Raw genomic sequence first — 19,565 nt, 5'->3', positions numbered from 1 at the left:
AACCTGAAACTTGCAATTATTATTATGTTATTATTAATGTATCAATAGCCACGAAACAAATAGGCTTTTATGGTGATGTTCCAAGCTGTGAAGTTAAAACCGACTGGTCTCTGAACAAAACTCAACTAATTATTATGTTAGATTAACTACGATGTCCCTTATACTGTCCAGATTTTTATTGTATTATCCTTGCATTTACAGATACATATTTTCCGGTTTTATTTTACTCGTTGTGTTGGCAACAGTGTTTGACGTGAGTTACGAACGTTGGTTTACGTCATGTAACATTAATGAACAAGTTGAGGATAAAAAACCTGAGAAAGGTACGTGGTTATGATGTTAAAGACCCTTTTCAAAACGTGGTCGCAGTAGTGTCTGCTTGGCTTCAAAGTTACAAGTCCTGGAAGTCCACCAAGGTCCTTTTGTTTGTAGTCATTTCTAAGGTCTTTGTTGTCCTCTTAAGAAACCAAGATGGTTGTCAAACACTTTTGAAAACGGTCTATTTGTATTTCAATTTGAGATTTAATATGCATGTTTATAGGACCTGGACTTCTAAGAGCGTTTCTTCTTGGCTGTTCAATCAGACGTAACTTAAAGATCCTTATAAGTACCGAGAAAAAAGCGGGCAACATTCATTTTTTCGATGGAATGAAAGTCTTGGCCATGGGCGCCATTGTGGCTTCCCATATTTATTCCAATTCGGAATACCACGCACTTCGTAAGATATACCAATATTACTATATAATTTTTATATTATATTTGCAAAGAAGATAGATCAAGTGTATTTTAGATAAATTTCTTCAGAACGTCTTATTTAGGCTTAAACGTTGTAATTCAAACAGTTATTTAAATGGAGAGTGAAAAGGAAATTCAAGTGATTACCTACATAGTCAAATTCAAATTGGTTTGAGATTTTTAGACAAATTCGAAATTTGCACCTCCGACCAATCACGTAACGCCCTGCCATATTTTTAACAAAATTCCCTTTCCCTGCTCAGTGTTGAATGATATTTAGCGCGAGATTTGATAAAAATTGTGCACTATGTTACAATCGTGGTGCATGATGTAGAACGTGCTAGGTAAGGCACGGCATTACGCGATTGGTCGAAGGTGCAAATTTCAAATTTCCTGTGAAATCTAGGTTTGAATTTTAAAATCACCCGGAGGTATTTCCTGGATGTTTCAATTAGCAGATTGGTCTTATAATTAGTAGAAGAATCGATTAAAAACAACTCGATTATTTCCTTTAACAATACCGCGTTAACTATATTTAATCTGTATTTCAAAACAATCCGTAGTGGAATAATTCAGAACACGATTTACCTTATTGTTTAAAGGTGAACCACATCATTTTTCCAAAAACCTTTTTGATGTGCCTTTACAGTATCTCGTTAATGGAAGAATTCATGTCGATACTTTCGTATTTATTTCGTAAGTAACAACTTATAGACCTGCTCTTTTGAAAAGTGAGGGGCAAAATAGAGTCCTCGGTGCTTGACCACCTCTTATTGTCTCAAGATGGAATGTACGGTATGTGAACAACAAAGACGTTAGATATGGCTTAAATCAATACGGACCAAATTTGGTGGACTGATAACTTCGAAGACCTTTCTAAAGTCTTTGTATACTGGATGTTCCCTCTTAGCCCTATATCAAACAGGGTCCATTAGTTACAAATAACAGTTAATTTAAAAATCTAATGCATAAATAGTAATATGGTTTTTTTTAATACAGTGGTGCATTATATACTTATCTCTTCATAAAATCAGCGGGAAAGAGAAAAATGAACATATTAAACATGATTCTTTTTGTAGGTAGAAGAATTTGGAGGTGAGTTACAACATAAGCATATATTACTCTCCATAAGTGTGATATCTGTCAAGGGTAGAGGGGCATTTGCTTTTGGTCTCTCCCCAGCCTTAACCCTACTTGACCAAAGAAGGAAATCGCCATGCCTCTGGTCTTTTCCGTTTTGGGATCAAAACTTTTAAACGATAGGCGTATTGACCCAGACGTTTAGGCATCTACTACAGACTAATACTTATGGAGAGTATAATCGGGTTAAGGTTTCAAGTTTCTTTTGGGTTAAGGTTTCAAGTTTGTTTTAATAGCCTTTTCTGTAAAGTTAATTTTGCATATTATTGTTAAGGCTGGAACCAATGTTCTTGGTTGTAGTTGGGATCGTTCTTTTATCGCCTCTCATTGGTTCAGGACCAATATGGAATGACAGTATTGGAGCCATTGTTGAAAACTGTTACGATAATTGGTGGCACTCGCTGATTTTCATAACTAATTTCACTCCAATTAAAAAAATGGTAATTTCGTGATTTTTGAAAACAGTAGCTTACTAAGAATTTATTTTATATTTACAAAACGTTTTATAGACTGTTTGTTCGTTTTTGGGTGTTCTATAGTAACTAAATCAAGAGTAATTTAACTAGGGGTTAAGAGTATTGGTTTTAATTCAGAGCTCTTTACTACTCGTTAATTTACTTAAGTACTCATCAATATAATGCTATCAGTTTCAGAAAATGTTTTTTTTTTTTTTTTTCATAAAATAATAAATACGTTCTTAGTCCCACAGAAACAAATTAAATTATAACAATTTTATTGTTTCAATAGTGTATAGCACCTTCTTGGTACATCGCTATGGACATGCAGTTATGCATCATTTTTATTATTTTCTACTTTTTGTATCTAAGGTAATCTGATTCAAACTATTATTTTTGGTCATATATTACATCATTTGTAATGTTTTTTAAGACAACGGACCTTAGGGTATGGATTTCTATTGGCTCTCACTCTTACCAGCGTCATTCCAATTGCTATTCTAACCTATCAAGACTCTGAGACTTACGCACCATCTGTTAACGTAAAGATTGGTGATCCAGGGTAATAGAGCTACAATACTCCCCTTTATTATGTGTCCGTCATAATAGCCGCTAATGACCACGAAACTATGCTGAAAATAAAAACTCAATAAACAGCAGTGCACTAGCTGCTCCTTAATTTCCACCCTTGCTATTATATCATAGCGTTATGACCTAACTGAAATGCAAAATTAGTTTGGAACAAAAGTGTATTTGTATTTTTCTTCCTAGTCAAATATTTTCCATCACGGACCTTACTGCTATTAAACTTTACCTTCATCTTGGTGTATTTGCAATTGGAATGGCAACTGGAATCTTCATTTCTAGAACGCCCAAACTGACAATTCCTTTAGTAAGTCTTGCCCCTTACCATATAGAGAGCTTTCAGATGGGATAATAGTACGTCACACCTTCCCAAGTCTTACTTCTGTTCTGGTAGCCATATTGGGTGGTCTCAGCTTTATTCCTGCTTTAAACCCACCAATATGGCAGCGTAAATTATGTCAGGAGACTCAGCTCCTCCTCCAACTGAAAGCTCTCTATATTACGATAAAAATTATATACAGCGCCTCTATCGAGAGGAATATGAAGTAATGATGATTGTAGATGTAAAAAACAATGCCGACTCAATTTATAAAGGCCCATGCATGGTGCCTCGGGAGTAGGGGACCGGACCTTTTATCGGCCGCCTCTCCCAGGAGCTAGGTGGCGCTTTCTGTTGTATAAATATTTGAATGAATTTAAAGTTCGCGCCAAAGATATTTTGGCGCCAAAATGCATGATACCTAAAATATCCGTTTTTACTAGCATAATTTTTAAAATTAAGAGGAAATACGACTATATGATGATAAGAAAAAAATTTTTACCCTAGAAATTAACATATATCATTACAAAAATTATAATATCTTATTAATGACCAGAATTAACATTTTGTAACAAAGCGGTATTATCGCAATGAAAAATATCACACTCTTCCCCATTAGTCTACATTCATTTAAACTTTATAAATCCCGTCCCTAATTATATTTCATAATATAGGAAACTTAAACATAAACTAGTTAAATTTATTAATTTACATTATTTACTAGCCTTGCGAAAATTATTTCCTCCACATCAAAAACAGTCGAGAACTCCGTTTCCGAAGAGTCCCTTAACAGTCGTATACTCAAAGAGGAGGGAAATATTTCCCTCCTCTTTGGTATACTCCCCCCCCTCAACCGCATAGCCGTAGTTTCCATCACTCTTATTGGCTCTTACACGGCGCGAAAACATTTTGAATCCTCTGTATCGAAGAGCGCCAAGTCGCTGTGCGGCACTTTTTGGCGAATTCGAAAAAGCGAAAATAAATTAAAAAACCGAGGCATGCATGGGCCTTTATAAATTGAGTCGGCATTGTAAAAAAGCGTATCTTCTAAAGGGTTTCAGAATTTTTGCCTGGCTTTTCAACATCTTCACCTGCTGCGCCGTTCTGTTCGGAAATGTCGGTTGGAACAGTGGTGAAGTGAAACCTCAGCCCCTAGAGGCAGCGGCATACGCAGCCACTTTTAGAGTCGCTTGGTCAGTAGGCTTAGCATGGTTAACCATTGCCTGCCGTTATGGATATGGCGGTAAGATTTTACTAATTCACACGTTAAGTTGAAACTAAATTCATTATTTTTTAACAGGTTACATTAATGACTTTCTATCGTGGGGATTCTTTCTACCTTTCAGTCGTATCAACTTCATCGTATTTCTCGTAAACATGCCTGTTCTGCAGTTAATCGGGGCCAGTACTTATGGAGTTGTTGATTACAGGCACACCATCCTGGTATTTATTATTTTAAAGCAAAGGACCACTCTAAAATATATCTCTTTCATTCAAAAGAGCATTTAAAATTATGAATATTTCAAATTGGAACCATGATCCTATCTACAATATTAAGGAAGATACAAGCAATTAAGTTTACTTGCTGGACTCTACGCGCTAAGCCTTTCCATGCTTTCCTTCAAGCGAATGACGTATTTTTGTGTGGGGTCTGTGATTGGTCGCTCTAGACCAAAAACGTCGGCTGCTTCACGCAGAGGCTTAATGCATTGGGTATTGTTTGAAAACTAATCTGTTCGTATCTTCTTTAATGTTGTAGATAAACACGTAATTCGAATTTGAAACAATCATTATTTTATACCCTCTTTCGAATGAAATGAAAAAAAATGATAGTACCATAGTTCTTACCTTTTATTATTGTAGCTCACACCACATAATAATTTTTCCAGGTTACTCAGGTTATAATGGTTACTGTTTCCAGCGTAGCCCTATCCATATTTCTCTATATATTTTTCGAATGTCCAATTAAGTTGGTTGACATTATGCTGCTCAATAATAGCAAGTCCCGAATTAAAGCAAAACCGAAAACGATGGAGAAACCAGCAACAAATGATAATTCAACGAATTTTTAAAACTAAACACAATAAGAGAGCTCAAGATTTACATTCTTTGTAGATTATAAATGGTGTACTTCAATTTATACCAAACAATAATTTCTCTCATTGAGGACTAAATATTTTCAAGTTCATTTTGTTCTTAATGGTTGAGTTGTACTTCAGTTAAAAGGCTCTTGAAAATTTCGTTTTTATTGCATGAGAAATTCATGATTTTTAAGATGTAATAAACAAGTTCAACAAAGTATGTTTGAACAAAAAACATCTTTATTTTTCAAAATTACAAAAGCTTGAAAACTTGAAGACAGTAACAGTGTTGTTCTGAAAAATGAAAATCTTTCTATATTTCTAAGTTAACATTTATGCCAGTTATATAACTTTCATGAACTACTTGTAACCTCGAAGTGTAAGTTAAAGAATATTGTAATGAGAAATATAAAACAAAATTGTGAAACTAGATATGAATCGCTAGGATAATAAAAAAAAATATCAAAATTAGAATAATGTTGAACATCCAAATTCAAATTCGACGGTTTCATCTGGCTCCCAACTCAATCCATCTATAACAGATTATCTGGATTCTGATTCATCCGCTATGGAAGGCTCTCTGGACTCAAACTCATCCCGTATGGATGTCTTTCTGGACTCCAACTCATCCCGTATGGAGGTCTCTTTGGATTCCAACTCATCCCGTATGGATGTCTCTCTGGACTCCGACTCATCCAGTATATATGGCTCTCTTGATTCCGACTCATCCAGTATGGATGGCTCTCTGGATTCCAACTCATCCAGTATGGATGGCTCTCTGGATTCCAACTCATTCCGTATGAAGGCCTCTCTGGATTCCAACTCATTCCGTATGGAGGTCTCTCTGGACTCCAACTCATCCCGTATGGAGCTCTCTCTGGATTCCAACTCATTCCGTATGGAGGTCTCTCTGGACTCCAACTCATCCCGTATGAAGGTCTCTCTGGATTCCAACTCATTCCGTATGGAGGTCTCTCTGGATTCCAACTCATCCAGTATGGAGGTCTCTCTGGATTCCAACTCATCCCGTATGGATGTCTCTCTGGATTCCAACTCATCCCGTATGGATGTCTCTCTGGACTCCGACTCATCCAGTATATATGGCTCTCTTGATTCCGACTCATCCAGTATGGATGGCTCTCTGGATTCCAACTCATCCAGTATGGATGGCTCTCTGGATTCCAACTCATCCGGCGTGGATAGCTGCCTGGATTTGACTCTTCCCACGTGGCTAGCTCTCTGGATTGTGACACATCACGCGTGGTTAGCTCTCTGGATTGTGACACATCAAGCGTGACTAGCTCTCTGGATTGTGACACATCACGCGTGACTACCTCTCTGGATTGTGACACATCACGCGTGGCTAGCTCTCTGGATTGTGACACATCACGCGTGGCTAGCTCTCTGGATTGTGACAAATCACGCGTGGCCAGCTCTCTGGATTGTGACACATCACGCGTGGCCAGCTCTCTGGATTGTGACACATCACGCGTGGCCAGCTCTCTGGATTGTGACACATCACGCGTGGCCAGCTCTCTGGATTGTGACACATCACGCGTGGCCAGCTCTCTGGATTGTGACACATCACGCGTGGCCAGCTCTCTGGATTGTGACACATCACGAGTGGAAGGCTCTCTGGATTGTGCCTCATCTCGTTTCAAACTCAACGCAGGCCTACTTTTGTTTAATGATGAGTTTCCCTTGGTAGTTAATATGGTTATTTCGTTGTTAATGGCATTGGGAACGACGTGGATGGCCCCTTGACTTATAGCTTTGGTAATGGAGTTTACAATTATTTCATTGGTAGCTTCAGAGCGTGACAAAGTCGCAACGTTGTTATTGGTGCTAGAAAGTACTTCTTTGGCAATTTCCTTGACACTATTCAACGGGATGAACAATCCAGCTGGATGATTGCTAAGGTGCGCTGCTAGGCCTGTTCTTATGCCATATCTATTGGCATACTCCATTAATACCTGACTGTTTGGTAATGGGTTTATCAGTCCGAACTGTTGGTCCAAATAAATTCCAAATACATTGGCCAAGGCATTTTGACAAGCTGCGGACTTTGCTGAACCTAAGCCAGGCCCGGTACCGTAATAATCCTTGCCGTTTACAGTAATGGCAATACTCAAATGGTTCATCTTGGTATTGATGCTTTTCTTGTCTTTGTAATTGTTGCCTCCGAACAGTTCATGCATTAACACGCGACAATTGATTTTTCTCTCGGTGAGTAATTCGTAAACTTTTAGCATGCGACTGTTAATTTCTAAATCGGAAAGCTTCTGCTTCTGTGAGACAAAATGATTCATGATTGCATCCAAGGTGGTCGAATAGTCATTGCAAAGTTTTTGACATTCGGATTCGAATTTTTCATTAATCTTAGTGGATGACAATAGAGGTTTCCCATCCTTAATTTCTATAATGGTGACATAATTTTCCGTGTCTGAAGTCAGTAACGGGATATCCCCGTCCTCTTCCAGGGCAGCCAGTCCATGGGTAGTCGAGTCCATTTCATTATCACCTCTGGTAGTAAAGTTCTTGTCTGTTTGTTCATTTTTAACCACATCTGGCTCTGTTTGAAGCTCTGCTGTTACGGGTAAAGGACGTGTTTCGGTTTTCAGCTGAACTTCAGGTATTGGTGGCCCTGGTGGAATAAATGGAACATGGTTATTACCGTCTGACTCATTTTTAAGTGAGCACAAGTGGATGATTTCCATAATTTTTTTGTTATTTTCACCTTCACTTATTCCCAGTAAAACCGTTTCACCCTCTTCCGGCTCAATTTGGTTCATGATGATCTTATCCATATTGTTTTCTCTGTTGTTGGTGCATTTTTCATGTAAATTCATAGTTTCAGTTTTGATTTGACATCCTGGCATTGGTGGTACACCATTATTCGCTAGTACCTCGTTTTTGACTGTACTCAAGTCCATAATTTTATTGTTACTTTTATTACTGTTCCCGTTGATAATGATGCTTTCAAGTATCACATCGTCATCGCTGCTGTTTATGATTTCAACTTCAACGTCCTTTACATTGCGGTTTTTAACTGCACGGGCGAATAGGTCCTTTTCTACTTTTGGAGCAGACTTATCCTCGATGTTTTTTCCCCTAGGACAAATTTTGTTCGACTCCTTGCTTGATGAATTTTCATTACCTTCATTTCTAACTCTAATCGCAATGGGGGTTTCCTCCGTATGTACAGTTTTTCTGGCGTGTCGACCGTGATTGGGTTTACTGGTACTCGTCGGTTCATCATTAACTAAAGAATTTTCTTGATCATCATGTTCTTTAAAATAGGAATCAGATGAGCATCTACGCTTCGGCTTAGTACAAAATGCAACCCTATCTTGATCATTCCAGATCTCGGATATTTTGTTGCTGTTTTCAAGCTTTCGCTTACAACTTGATCTTGATAAGACCGATGCCTGCAAAAGTCGTAGTAATCCGTCTATTTGGTCATTGGTTTGACTTTCACTTGTAACTTCAGTAGTTTTAGAATAATTTCCCATAGAATCTTCTTCGTTGTTAGGTTTTGACATTTTAATTAAGATATTTCTCAATCGAAAATGATATATTGTTTCCGTTTCCGCCAATACCACCGAATCAGTAACTCAGTTTTCAATTCTACCAGAAACTAGCGCAAACCACAGTAGTGGAAGCCAACACGCATGGTAGTCAATAGGCGATAATGTAAAATCCCTATTTTTGCTCAGGTGCCTTCAGGGAAAACGTTTACAATTTTTCCGCTAGAGGCTCAAAAATAGCAATAGGCCTAGTGGTCCGTTTAAGGGGCGATTTTATAGTTTGTTTCACTGAAGTTTAAACCGGCAAAGCTCTTTGCAGCGAAGGGAAACCTTAAGTTTATATTATCGACGGTAGTGGGTTCTGACAACCTAAATTGTTGGAAAGTATAGACATCAACTTCTTGGAAACTCTTTCAATAATCCCTAAGCACCGACCGACCCTACCCTTGAAATCGAACAAAAGGCCTTTAGAAAAAGTTCCCTATACCAAAGATTTTGTCAAGAGATAAAGTAGAGATGGAAAGTTTTCTTCACTCCCACCATCCACGCTCGCAAACCTGGTGAAAGTTTTGTAATCGTCTGTTTTCTTGCTCAACTTAAAGAGTGGGATAGGGGAAAAGCAGAGATTACTATTAGTCTGGAGGATAACTGTCGATTTTTAATAAAATCATGCACTTTTTCAAGAAAGCATGAAACTTGGTATAAAGTTAGTTTGAAGTATATTAAGTCAATTAAAGATTGGAGGCATTCCGTATCTCTGTTGTGACAGCCGTGACAAGCCGTCAAAGCGGCCGTGAAATTGTAAACTCACCTAACATCATTTTAGGTAGCACCCCTCGAGATACGCAGCCTTCGAGCTATAGAGAAAATGTAGGGGTCGTGTATAAAGCAAAAATCTCTCCGATTCGTAGGAGCTCAGTAAGGAATGAAAGAAATTTTCAATAGAAAATCAAACCACGCGCTACAAAATGAAAAAATTACTTAATTCTTAACTGCTATTATTGAACATTTTAAAATAACAATTTGGCAACATAATTAAAGGCATAATTTCGTATAAGCACAACTCCAAGTAACACCTGTTACTATTATTAATAAAAATAGTTAACCATAAATATTATTAGAGTTGTAAACAACTTTTTTTTAATCATTCATATGTAAAACCCTCTATGGTTTAAATGAATTCCATTTTCATAGCAGTAAACACAATAGGAAAAAAGTTACGTCCAATAAAAGAAACCCTCCTTATACATGAAAGCCAATATGAAGTCTTATCTAAGAGAGCTACCGCTCTCTTAGAATTATTGAACATTTTAAAGTAACAATTTCGCAACATTTAAGAATAAACAACTGTCAACATTTTAAGTAATAATTTGAGAATATTTTAATTATTCTTCACATTTTAAAGACTGAAAAATATTTTTATGATACAGGCATTCAGAAATTCGGTATCCCAATACTGCTAATTTATGCTTGTTAAGTTGTAAAGATCTGAAAATTCATGGCAAATTTTGGTATTGTGGTGATAGAATGGAATTTTTTCTGGTTTTTTGGGTTATTTACTGGGTTTTAGTGATCTTTTGCATGACAAAAAATATTAGGACTTCATATCATAGTTGTTTAGTGCAGAGCGTGGTTCACGTTAAGTTACCGGAATTTTTCTTTTATAAAATTATATTTTAGTTCCCGTCATAAAGATCGCTTACGGTAGTTAAATCCAAGTTAAATTATACTTCGGCTTAATTATGAACAGGTTCGTGTTAGTGAAAGACGATTCTCTAAATTTAAAAGGAAACGAAGAAACCAAGATAAACTAGGAAATTTGCTTCTTATGTAAAAAATACCACTGAAAAACTGACTTACCAAGCGGGCCATATTTGGGGGCAGGTACCTGTCGGATGGAACAAAATATAAAGCCAAAATGGGTTATTTGAGTATGAACCTTGTTTGTTGGATGGCCTTGCCGCCAGCAGGTGATGTGTGCAGAGAAATAATTAAGTGCGGTTGCGTCAAAGGCTGTCGAGGTAATTGTAAATATCAGAAAGCGAATCTACCGTGCACTGCGCTTTGTAAATGTGGAGGGTGCCTAGAGTTGTGAAGCGCTAATTATTTAAAGAGCCATAGACTTCTCTATCTTTAAACATAATTTGTTTATAAATTTTGGAATAGATTTAAACCATAGAGGATTTTACACATGAATGATTAAAAACTCTAATTATGTTGCAAAATTATGACTCTAATCATGTTGCGAAATTATGACTCTAATCATGTTGCGAAATTATGACTCTAATCATGTTGCGAAATTATGACTCTAATTATGTTGCGAAATTATGACTCTAATTATGTTGCGAAATTATGACTCTAATTATGTTGCGAAATTATGACTCTAATTATGTTGCGAAATTATGACTCTAATTATGTTGCGAAATTATGACTCTAATTATGTTGCGAAATTATGACTCTAATTATGTTGCGAAATTATGACTCTAATTATGTTGCGAAATTATGACTCTAATTATGTTGCGAAATTATGACTCTAATTATGTTGCGAAATTATGACTCTAATTATGTTGTGAAATTATGACTCTAATTATGTTGCGAAATTGTGACTCTAATTATGTTGCGAAATTATGACTCTAATTATGTTGTGAAATTATGACTCTAATTATGTTGCGAAATTGTGACTCTAATTATGTTGTGAAATTATGACTCTAATTATGTTGCGAAATTGTGACTCTAATTATGTTGCGAAATTATGACTCTAATTATGTTGTGAAATTATGACTCTAATTATGTTGCGAAATTGTGACTCTAATTATGTTGCGAAATTATGACTCTAATTATGTTGCGAAATTAATTACTCTAATTATGTTGCGAAATTATGACTCTAATTATGGTGCGAAATTATGACTAATTATGGTGCGAAACTGTTACTTTAAAATGTTCAATAATTCTAAGAGAGCGGTTGGCTTTCATGTGTAAGGAGGGTTTATTTTATTGGAAGTAACTTTTTTCCTATTGTGTTTACTGCTATGAAAATCATTGGAATACATTTAAACCATACACATTTACACATACACATTTACACATGAATGATTAAAAAAATGTTTACAACTCTAATAATATTTATGGTTAAATATTTTTATTAATAATAGTAACAGGTGATACTTGGAGTTGTGCTTATACGAAATTATGCCTTTAATTATGTTGCCAAATTGTTATTTTAAAATGTTCAATAATAGCAGTTAAAAATTAAGTAATTTTTTTCATTTTGTAGCGCGTAGTTTGATTTTCTATTGAAAATTTCTTTCATTCCTTACTGAGCTCCTACGAATCCGAAAGATTTTTGCTTTATACACGACCCCTACATTTTCTCTATAGCTCGAAGGCTGCGTATCTCGAGGGGTGCTACCTAAAATGATGTTAGGTGAGTTTACAATTTCACGGCCGCTTTGACGGCTTGTCACGGCTGTCACAACAGAGATACGGAATGCCTCCAATCTTTAATTGACTTAATATACTTCAAACTAACTTTATACCAAGTTTCATGCTTTCTTGAAAAAGTGCACGATTATTTCAGCTATCCTCCAGACTATATGGGAACCAAGCTGTTTTACTGGATAGGTAAAATTTTGTATCGACATGTCATGGGGATAGATTTAATTCTAGAAGTAGGAATGGAGAACGGTTAATATTTTCTTCAGTCCGACTCATAGCCCAGTATAGTGCCCCTCCCTCCAACACTAACGAAAAGTTTAAATTATCTTACTGGCTCACTTAAACTACGTTTTGATGACGTTGCTGACGGGGACGGCGAAAAACACGTAATTCCTTTTTACCTCTGTCGCTCCGTTCCGGGGAAGGGGGTCCCGGGACTTTGACGCGCGCCCAGATTACTCTGTTCTCCATTCATACTTCTAAAATTACATCTATCCCTGGCCCAACTCATCAGGCAGAAGTGGGAAATCCTTACCTTCCCTTTCTTGTATTTATGGAAGAAATCGATAACGTTTGTAAACAAATTTAGTTAGATAAAATACTATTGAGAATTGTATCCGAATTGGCAATAAATTTGAGATGAAACCTTCAGACAAACGTAAAAGGTTATTATTCTGGGAATATTCGTCATTTCAATTTGAAGACACACTTTTGTTAGTTGATGAGTACTATCACCCACCACTAATATTGGTATAAACAGGGATAGATTTAATTTTAGAAGTAGTAATGGAGAACAGAGTAATCTGGGCTCGTGTCAAAGTCCCGGACCCCCTCCACGGGACGGAGGGGTATGAAAGAAGAGGCGGGTCATAGCGACAGAGGTAAAAAGGAATTACTATATTTCTCGCCGTCCCCGTCAGCAACGTCATAAAAACGTAGTTTAAATGAGCCAATAAGATAATTTACAATTTTCGTTACGTGTCACACTATTATAATTATAACAGAAGTAAAAATGAAGTAATCATTTTAAAGCAGTTAAAGTACCGCATCGAGGGGCTATTCACTTAAATTTTCTGTACGGTTTTTAAGTACGGTACGATGTGGCAACTATTACTTGGGTCGTCTTGATCATTCAACAATGTCATCATATATATTTAGAACATCTGCGTAACTGTTATTGTCCAAAAATTTGTCATTCTTCTTCAAATATATCTCGACAGTTTTGACATTACGTTACGTATTAGAAAACTAATCACATGCCACATATGGTCTAAAATGACTTAACTATTATTAATAAATATACAGGGTGTTTGTGAAAAGTCCATCAATAATGAAAGAGCGTATTTATTGGGCCATTTTGAGTCGAAAATGTTCTATGACATTTTGCCGTCCGAGCCACGGTTTTCGAGTTATGATTTGAATATTTTAGGGATGACCCCTTCATTAAATTAGCGCTGTCTTTCAATTTCTTAATTAAATTTAAGGGGTCATCCGTAAATTACTCCAATCATAACTTGTAAACAGTGGCTCGGACGGCAAAATGTCATAGAACATTTTCGACTCGAAATGGCCCAATAAATACGCCCTTTCATTATTGATAGACCTTTCACAAACACCCTGTATAGTGATTAATGGGATAAAAATCGTATATAAAGAGCAATTCCTTGTATACTTCAGTTTCAGTTTCAGTTTTCTGAACGAAATGTTTTACCAAATATTCTTCATAGCTCTTTGGAGCTACGGACAATGTCGGTCTCCTTTCTTGGACATTGCGTTTAAAAATTACAAGATTGTTAACGATGCTATCGATGTGGCACCAAAAGATACCATGAAGGTAATTATACATGATTACTAAATCAGTATTTAAATGATATTTTACAAAATGACCACGTATTGTAAAAACATTTCTTAGTAACTACATAGGGAGCTAACAGTTCTGACCCTGAAACGTCACACCCTTCTATCTCTTACTGGAGTTTCACCCCCCCTAATGGCTGGAAACAGTATTGTACGCGCAAAAATGCCAACCAGAGAGGGGCTGAGTGACGTCAGACTATCTCTTCCCCTTAGCCAGTTGTTAGCTCCCTATTGCGAAGATAGTTTTGATTGAAGGCTGATATGCCTTACTACACATCTGTGACTGTTTCCTTGATTGGGGGCCAAAGTTTGGGAGCCCGTATCTCCGTAATTAAATGTTATAGACCCCATGTTCTTTGAAACGTTCCACACAGTTTGACCCCAAGAACACACCCTTTTATTTATGATAGACTTACAGCTTTTATGCAAATATAAACAGATTAAAATATTGCTTTTTTTCTGACTTTTAAGCAATATTCAAAATTAAAAACAATTCATTTTAGATTGTGTTCCCCTCTGGAAAAAGGGCTATGATGGGAAACGATCTAAACCCTTCCGATATCGCTGAAGTACCTAGAATTTCATTTAAAGCTAAGCAAGATCAGTTGTACACTTTGATTATGATCGGTATTTTCATAATTAAATTTTATATGGTTTCATATTGAATTGTATAAATGTCCCATTTAAATCTAATTTTCAGATTTAGACGTTCCTAGCAGAGTAAACAGAAGTTTGAGTAACTTTGACCATTGGCTAGTTGTCAATATCCCTGGAAAAGATATATCTAAAGGAACAACGCTTACTGAATTCATTGGTTCACAGCCTCCAAAGGATTCTGGTAGTTTATTCTTTAAGTGAGATCAAGAAGTGATATCTAGTTTATTAGGAAGCAGGTATAAATTTGCCACATTTCTAGCTTTATCTCCAGTCCAAACGTAGGTTCGGAGTTAATAACCCCTCTAAATTACAACATTGGTTCTTGAAAACTCACGTCAGCGCGACGCGAATGACGAAAATTACGTTTTTTCCGACTGATGAGAGGCGAAATAGCCCGGCCTCCTTTTACGTCCCCCCTAGTATCTTGAAAGGGGGACTGGGACTATGGCGCGGGAATACTTAGACATCTTATACCTTCTCCCTAATAAACTAGATATCACTTCTTGGTGAGATCGTATAATAGTAATAATTATTTGTATAACGCGCGCAGGACTCCATAGATACGCTCTTTTAGCGTACAAACAACCGGGAGAACTCGATGTGTCAGAAGAAAGACTAATTAAAAAGGACGATGACGTCACTCTGAGAATGAAATTCAATGTTCGTGAATTTACAGAGAAATACAACTTGGGTAATCCAGTAGCTGGTAACTTTTACCGATCGCATCCTGAATAATTGAGGAATATATTAATGAAATTAATAAATTAATTACTAAATTGATGTATGAAAAATTATTTAAAATTATGTGACACAAATTCTAAGTTAGCAATCATGGAGTTGCCACAGTTTAGGGAAAACATGGTAAAATCGGATAACTCTAGACGATGTCCGGTAGGCCCTTCTATATAAGAACCCACACCTTCCCGTAATGTTAAAGGGTATGGGAATTGACAATTTCACATCATATTTTACAACGAAAGTAGTATTATGTTGCACTTTCAAGTCTTTACTTCCAAAATATCAAGTTTTTAATATAATTGAACCAAAGTTTCTATTTTTAAAATCCATTGAAAAATCACGAAAACTCAGTTCCGATATATCAATAATTTTGTCTTGTCGAGCTTGTTTTCGCCCTTTTGATGACATCACTATGGAGTATCCACGTGAGGAAAATAAGCGCGGGAATCCTATACCAAAGAGAGTATAGGGGAGGAGTTGAAGCTCCCCTGCTCCATAAGGCTAAATTACAATGTTGCCCCTAAATTATAGTTTACTAGTGGTACGAGGGAGTTTCCGGCTCAGTCGCGCCACCTACGATACCATTTAATGTCTCAAACGGAAATGCCTCGGTACTGCGCATTGAAGATGCGCGGTAGAAAAGAGATTTTCCCCTCTTTCCACTCCTCCCCTATACTCTCTTTGCCTATACGCGTCTCTATTCTCGAGCAGGGCGGAGGGCTTCACCAAAGAGAATATAGGGGAGGAGTAGAAAGAGGGGAAGATCTTGTTGCTCTTTTCTACCGCGCATCTTCAATGCGCAGTACCGAGACATTTCCGTTTGAGACATTAAACGGTATCGTAGGTGGCGCGACTGAGCCGGAAACTCCCTCGTACCACTAGTATAATTTAGGGGCAACAATGTAATTTAGCCTTGTGGAGCGGGGGAGCTTCAACTCCTCCCCTATATTCTCTTTGGCTTCACCGTCAGCCTTCACGCCAGTAAGCTCTGGGTGGCTGAGTTTGAATCGTCTGATAGCAGAGAGAGTGGCCAAGGGTTAACGGCAACACGGTTTCTGGCCCTTAAAAGTTAAAAGTTAAAGTTAAGAGCGCGGTTTTAACTTAAGTAAAAGTTTGTTTATAGTTATTATAAGATGTCTAAACCCAGTTCGATTTGTGTCGTTCCAGAGTGTAAAAACAATAACTTAAATAAGTCCGTATCGTTTCATAGTTTTCCAAAAGACGCTGCTTTAGCAGCAAAATGGTTAGAAAACATTGATAGACCAAACTGGACACCAAAACCTAGATCTCTCGTGTGTTCATCTCACTTCACTAATGACTCTTTCCAATATCACCCCGAGATGATTAGAACTTATATGCCCAAAAAAACTCAACGTTTAATTAAGTCGGCTATCCCAACTATTTTTCTTAAATATCCACCGCGTCGCGACAATTTGCCAAAGACCAATCCTACCAAAAAGGTCATAACTAAAGACAAATACATCCAAGTTCATAGTCGTGGCACAAGTGTTCGTACTCAGACTCGGAAATTTAGGCGACATAAAGGTTTTATAATCTTCATAAATAAGATATGGTCATGGATAAAGAATGCGCGTGCGGAAATTTTATTCACGTTATAGGTTAGGCAACTTCCTATCTCGAACGACAGCTTATTCTGTTACCCGCGGCGTCGCTCGCGTGTAATAAGAACTTCCATCAAAATGATACAAAGAATGGGTAGATTTTACTGATGCCTAATATTTTTGTAGCACCCTAGGAGCTAAGGCACTCTGCGTTGCCCGTCGGGACATTTTTTTATTACTTTTCACGCGGACATTATTCCATAAAGAAGGGTTTTAAATTTCTGGCCGCCATTTTAAAAGATGGCAACAAATCGAGCCCAAAAGAGCATTCAGCCCGTCTATAGGTTAAAGGAAACCAGTGTACTAAATATTTGCGAAATCGGTTGAAACGCGCGGACTTTGTTGCATATACAAGATTTTTTACATTTCTAGGCGCCATTTTTAAAGATGGCGGCGGATTGGAAACATCTTTCTTAGTACGCGCCTACTACTTATGAGTAACGTTCCTGCAAATTTTCAGCCTTCTAGGGCAAGTGGTTTGGGCTGGGCGTTGATTATCAGTCAGTCAGTCTGGACTTTGATTTATACTGTATAGATTACAACATCGGTTGTCAGCACGCGCAAAGCTGGGTCCCTATGTAACGTAGCTTTGTACGTGCTGTCAAGAGACGAAAAACTTCAGGATCTTCAGGATTTAAAATATCCGCCAGTTTTTTTAGCTCGAGTGCACGGACCTCTAGGCCTTAGTTTCAAATACGTGTGAAATTGCCTACAACTAAGGCCTAGAGGTCCGTGCACTCGAGCTAAAAAAACTCGTGGATATTTCAAATCCTGAAGATCCATAAGTTTTTTGTCTCTTGACAGCACGTACAAAGCTACGTTACATAGAGACTTAGCTTTACGCGTGCTGACAACCGATGTTGTAACAGAGTATATACAGAATAAGCTGTCGTCCGAGATAGGGAGTTGCCTATCCTGTAGAGTGAAAACAAATTTCCTCACGCGCATTCTTTATCCATGATACGGTTTTTGCCAAGTTTAATTAATCTTAGACTGCTTTCATTTAGAATGTCAAACGGAAAAAACCGTGGAAATGGTTGATGTGGGAACTCAAACATATTCAAATTCTAATTCAACTATGATCGAAGATGAAATGACTGAATCTGAATCTGAATCTGATATCAGTGTTGATGACCCACTTGATACAAGCTATTCACCTTCAGGTCTTGACTTGGAAGATACTAGGCCTAGTCATTGCAAAATTTCCACTAGAAGAAGCATGCGGTTTTTGGTGGTCCAGCACATCAAATAACTTTAAAACTACAGCGAAGTTCATTTCGACATATTTTCAAATTAACAAGTAATATTCAAGGTATGCCCATGGATAAAGCATGCGCGTGAGGAAATTTGTTTTCACGCTACAGGATAGGCAACTCCCTATCTCGAACGACAGCTTATTCTGTATATACTCTGTTACAACATCGGTTGTCAGCACGCGCAAACCTAGGTCTCTATGTAATCTAGCTTTGCGCGTGCTGACAAGAGACGAAAAACTTCAGGATATTTTAAACGATTTTAAATCCTGAAGATCCTGAAGTTTTTTCTCTCTTGACAGCACGCGCAAGGCTAGATTACGTAGAGACCTAGCTTTACGCGTGCTGACAACCGATGTTGTAACAGAGTATATACAGAATAAGCTGTCGTTCGAGATAGGGAGTTGCCGATCCTATAGCGTGAAAACAAATTTCCGCACGCGCATTCTTTATCCATGGTATGCCTTTACCAAGTTTCATCAAAAACAATTAAGTCTTAAGTATTTTATTTTAATTAATTTGTAAAGTATTGCAAAAACGGTTTTAGCTATACCCAGTCAATTTAAAACCTTAGCATATTCAAAGCCAGTATGATGATGATGATTTTCTTCGATTTTTAACTAGGGCAAAAATAATTTCGCAATACTCCGTGTGGTCGCCAATGTGCTAAGGTTGTACAACATTCAACAACGATCTAATGCTATACAGTGACTCGCATGCACTATAACGTTACGAAGAATGCCATATAAACTAGAGAAATGGCTGCCCAGTGACAACGACACCAAAAGGTGCAATTTCTAGTTTTGCTTACATTTTTTTTCTCTCACCGTAAATCGTAGAAAATCAACACAATCTACAATCACAAATTAACTCTTGCAGAAATATATTTCAATTTCGTTTGCCTAAAAACAAAATCCATCCATCAACTTGATGGTCCATCGAAGGTGTTCACGATGTCTGTGGTATCAAAGAGGGTAGAAAGAAATAATTGACCCTCTTAATTTGGTGGTATTTAAGAGACAGAATTAAATGAATTCGAATGATGCAACTTTATTTTTCAATAAAAAGCAAAATATTTTTGTAAGTTTATATAATCTTTATTAGCATGTAGCGGACACGCTTTTTAAGCGAAGAGGTTACAAGCAATTTTGTAGAAACGTC

The 19,565-nt window shown here is 37.1% G+C and overlaps 4 protein-coding genes across 8 annotated transcripts; 3 read left to right on the top strand and 1 right to left on the bottom strand.

The window, feature by feature from the left end:
* The first annotated feature begins 17 nt into the window (after positions 1-17).
* On the top strand, positions 18-5,807 carry LOC149616136 (nose resistant to fluoxetine protein 6-like). The gene is made up of 12 exons (XM_089857049.1): positions 18-136; positions 202-323; positions 542-718; positions 1,338-1,431; positions 1,735-1,830; positions 2,150-2,315; positions 2,623-2,702; positions 2,764-2,892; positions 3,102-3,222; positions 4,288-4,477; positions 4,535-4,677; positions 5,124-5,807. The coding sequence occupies exons 3-12, from the start codon at positions 649-651 to the stop codon at positions 5,304-5,306; spliced, it is 1,272 nt and encodes a 423-aa protein (XP_089713175.1). The 5' UTR covers positions 18-136; positions 202-323; positions 542-648; the 3' UTR covers positions 5,307-5,807.
* LOC149616135 (uncharacterized) lies at positions 5,534-9,107 on the bottom strand. 2 transcript variants are annotated; one of them, XM_089857048.1, is made up of 3 exons: positions 8,263-9,107; positions 8,053-8,187; positions 5,534-7,959 (listed from the first exon to the last, which is right to left on the bottom strand). In XM_089857048.1, exons 1-3 carry the CDS (start codon positions 8,855-8,857, stop codon positions 5,882-5,884), a joined length of 2,808 nt encoding a protein of 935 aa, XP_089713174.1. In that variant the 5' UTR covers positions 8,858-9,107; the 3' UTR covers positions 5,534-5,881. The 2 variants fall into 2 exon arrangements, with proteins under 2 accessions (XP_089713174.1, XP_089713173.1); XM_089857047.1 differs by having other exon boundaries at positions 8,053-9,107.
* A 283-nt stretch (positions 9,108-9,390) lies between these two features.
* On the top strand, positions 9,391-15,571 carry LOC149616134 (protein D2-like). Of its 3 annotated transcripts, none has more exons than XM_089857053.1 (8): positions 9,391-9,475; positions 12,438-12,463; positions 12,867-12,942; positions 13,038-13,090; positions 14,053-14,111; positions 14,638-14,761; positions 14,835-14,972; positions 15,342-15,571. In XM_089857053.1, the coding sequence occupies exons 3-8, from the start codon at positions 12,917-12,919 to the stop codon at positions 15,524-15,526; spliced, it is 585 nt and encodes a 194-aa protein (XP_089713179.1). In that variant the 5' UTR covers positions 9,391-9,475; positions 12,438-12,463; positions 12,867-12,916; the 3' UTR covers positions 15,527-15,571. The 3 variants fall into 3 exon arrangements, with proteins under 3 accessions (XP_089713179.1, XP_089713177.1, XP_089713176.1); XM_089857051.1 differs by having other exon boundaries at positions 9,415-9,475; positions 12,838-12,942; XM_089857050.1 differs by lacking the exons at positions 9,391-9,475; positions 12,438-12,463 and having other exon boundaries at positions 12,587-12,942.
* Positions 15,572-16,544: 973 nt separating this feature from the next.
* LOC149616133 (uncharacterized) lies at positions 16,545-19,493 on the top strand. 2 transcript variants are annotated; one of them, XM_089856305.1, is made up of 4 exons: positions 16,545-17,074; positions 18,159-18,451; positions 19,029-19,192; positions 19,284-19,493. In XM_089856305.1, the coding sequence occupies exons 1-2, from the start codon at positions 16,663-16,665 to the stop codon at positions 18,401-18,403; spliced, it is 657 nt and encodes a 218-aa protein (XP_089712431.1). In that variant the 5' UTR covers positions 16,545-16,662; the 3' UTR covers positions 18,404-18,451; positions 19,029-19,192; positions 19,284-19,493. The 2 variants fall into 2 exon arrangements, with proteins under 2 accessions (XP_089712431.1, XP_089712430.1); XM_089856304.1 differs by having other exon boundaries at positions 16,547-17,074; positions 18,159-18,463.
* Positions 19,494-19,565: the final 72 nt, after the last annotated feature.

The sequence above is a fragment of the Phalangium opilio genome, unplaced genomic scaffold (genome assembly GCF_054372755.1).
Source record: "Phalangium opilio isolate 3A_F unplaced genomic scaffold, DU_Popi_V2 ptg000217l_1, whole genome shotgun sequence".
NCBI lineage: Eukaryota > Metazoa > Arthropoda > Arachnida > Opiliones > Phalangiidae > Phalangium > Phalangium opilio.
This window is presented reverse-complemented; position numbering and strand designations above follow the sequence as displayed.

What these genes read in the sequence shown, in the direction of transcription:
- LOC149616133 (XM_089856305.1), top strand. Translation starts at nt 16,663, where the DNA reads ATGTCTAAACCCAGTTCGATTTGTGTCGTTCCAGAGTGTAAAAACAAT. An exon ending in GAAATTTAGGCGACATAAAG is followed by an intron (nt 17,075 to 18,158) that starts GTTTTATAATCT and finishes GCTTTCATTTAG; the next exon opens with AATGTCAAACGGAAAAAACC.
- LOC149616134 (XM_089857053.1), top strand. Translation starts at nt 12,917, where the DNA reads ATGAAACCTTCAGACAAACGTAAAAG. An exon ending in CCTTCAGACAAACGTAAAAG is followed by an intron (nt 12,943 to 13,037) that starts GTTATTATTCTG and finishes TGGTATAAACAG; the next exon opens with GGATAGATTTAATTTTAGAA. An exon ending in ACAGCCTCCAAAGGATTCTG is followed by an intron (nt 14,973 to 15,341) that starts GTAGTTTATTCT and finishes TAACGCGCGCAG; the next exon opens with GACTCCATAGATACGCTCTT.
- LOC149616136 (XM_089857049.1), top strand. Translation starts at nt 649, where the DNA reads ATGAAAGTCTTGGCCATGGGCGCCATTGTGGCTTCCCATATTTATTCC. An exon ending in CTGCCGTTATGGATATGGCG is followed by an intron (nt 4,478 to 4,534) that starts GTAAGATTTTAC and finishes ATTTTTTAACAG; the next exon opens with GTTACATTAATGACTTTCTA. An exon ending in ATTACAGGCACACCATCCTG is followed by an intron (nt 4,678 to 5,123) that starts GTATTTATTATT and finishes TAATTTTTCCAG; the next exon opens with GTTACTCAGGTTATAATGGT.
- LOC149616135 (XM_089857047.1), bottom strand. Translation starts at nt 8,857, where the DNA reads ATGTCAAAACCTAACAACGAAGAAGATTCTATGGGAAATTATTCTAAA. An exon ending in TTTACTGGGAATAAGTGAAG is followed by an intron (nt 7,960 to 8,052) that starts GTGAAAATAACA and finishes TTATTCCACCAG; the next exon opens with GGCCACCAATACCTGAAGTT.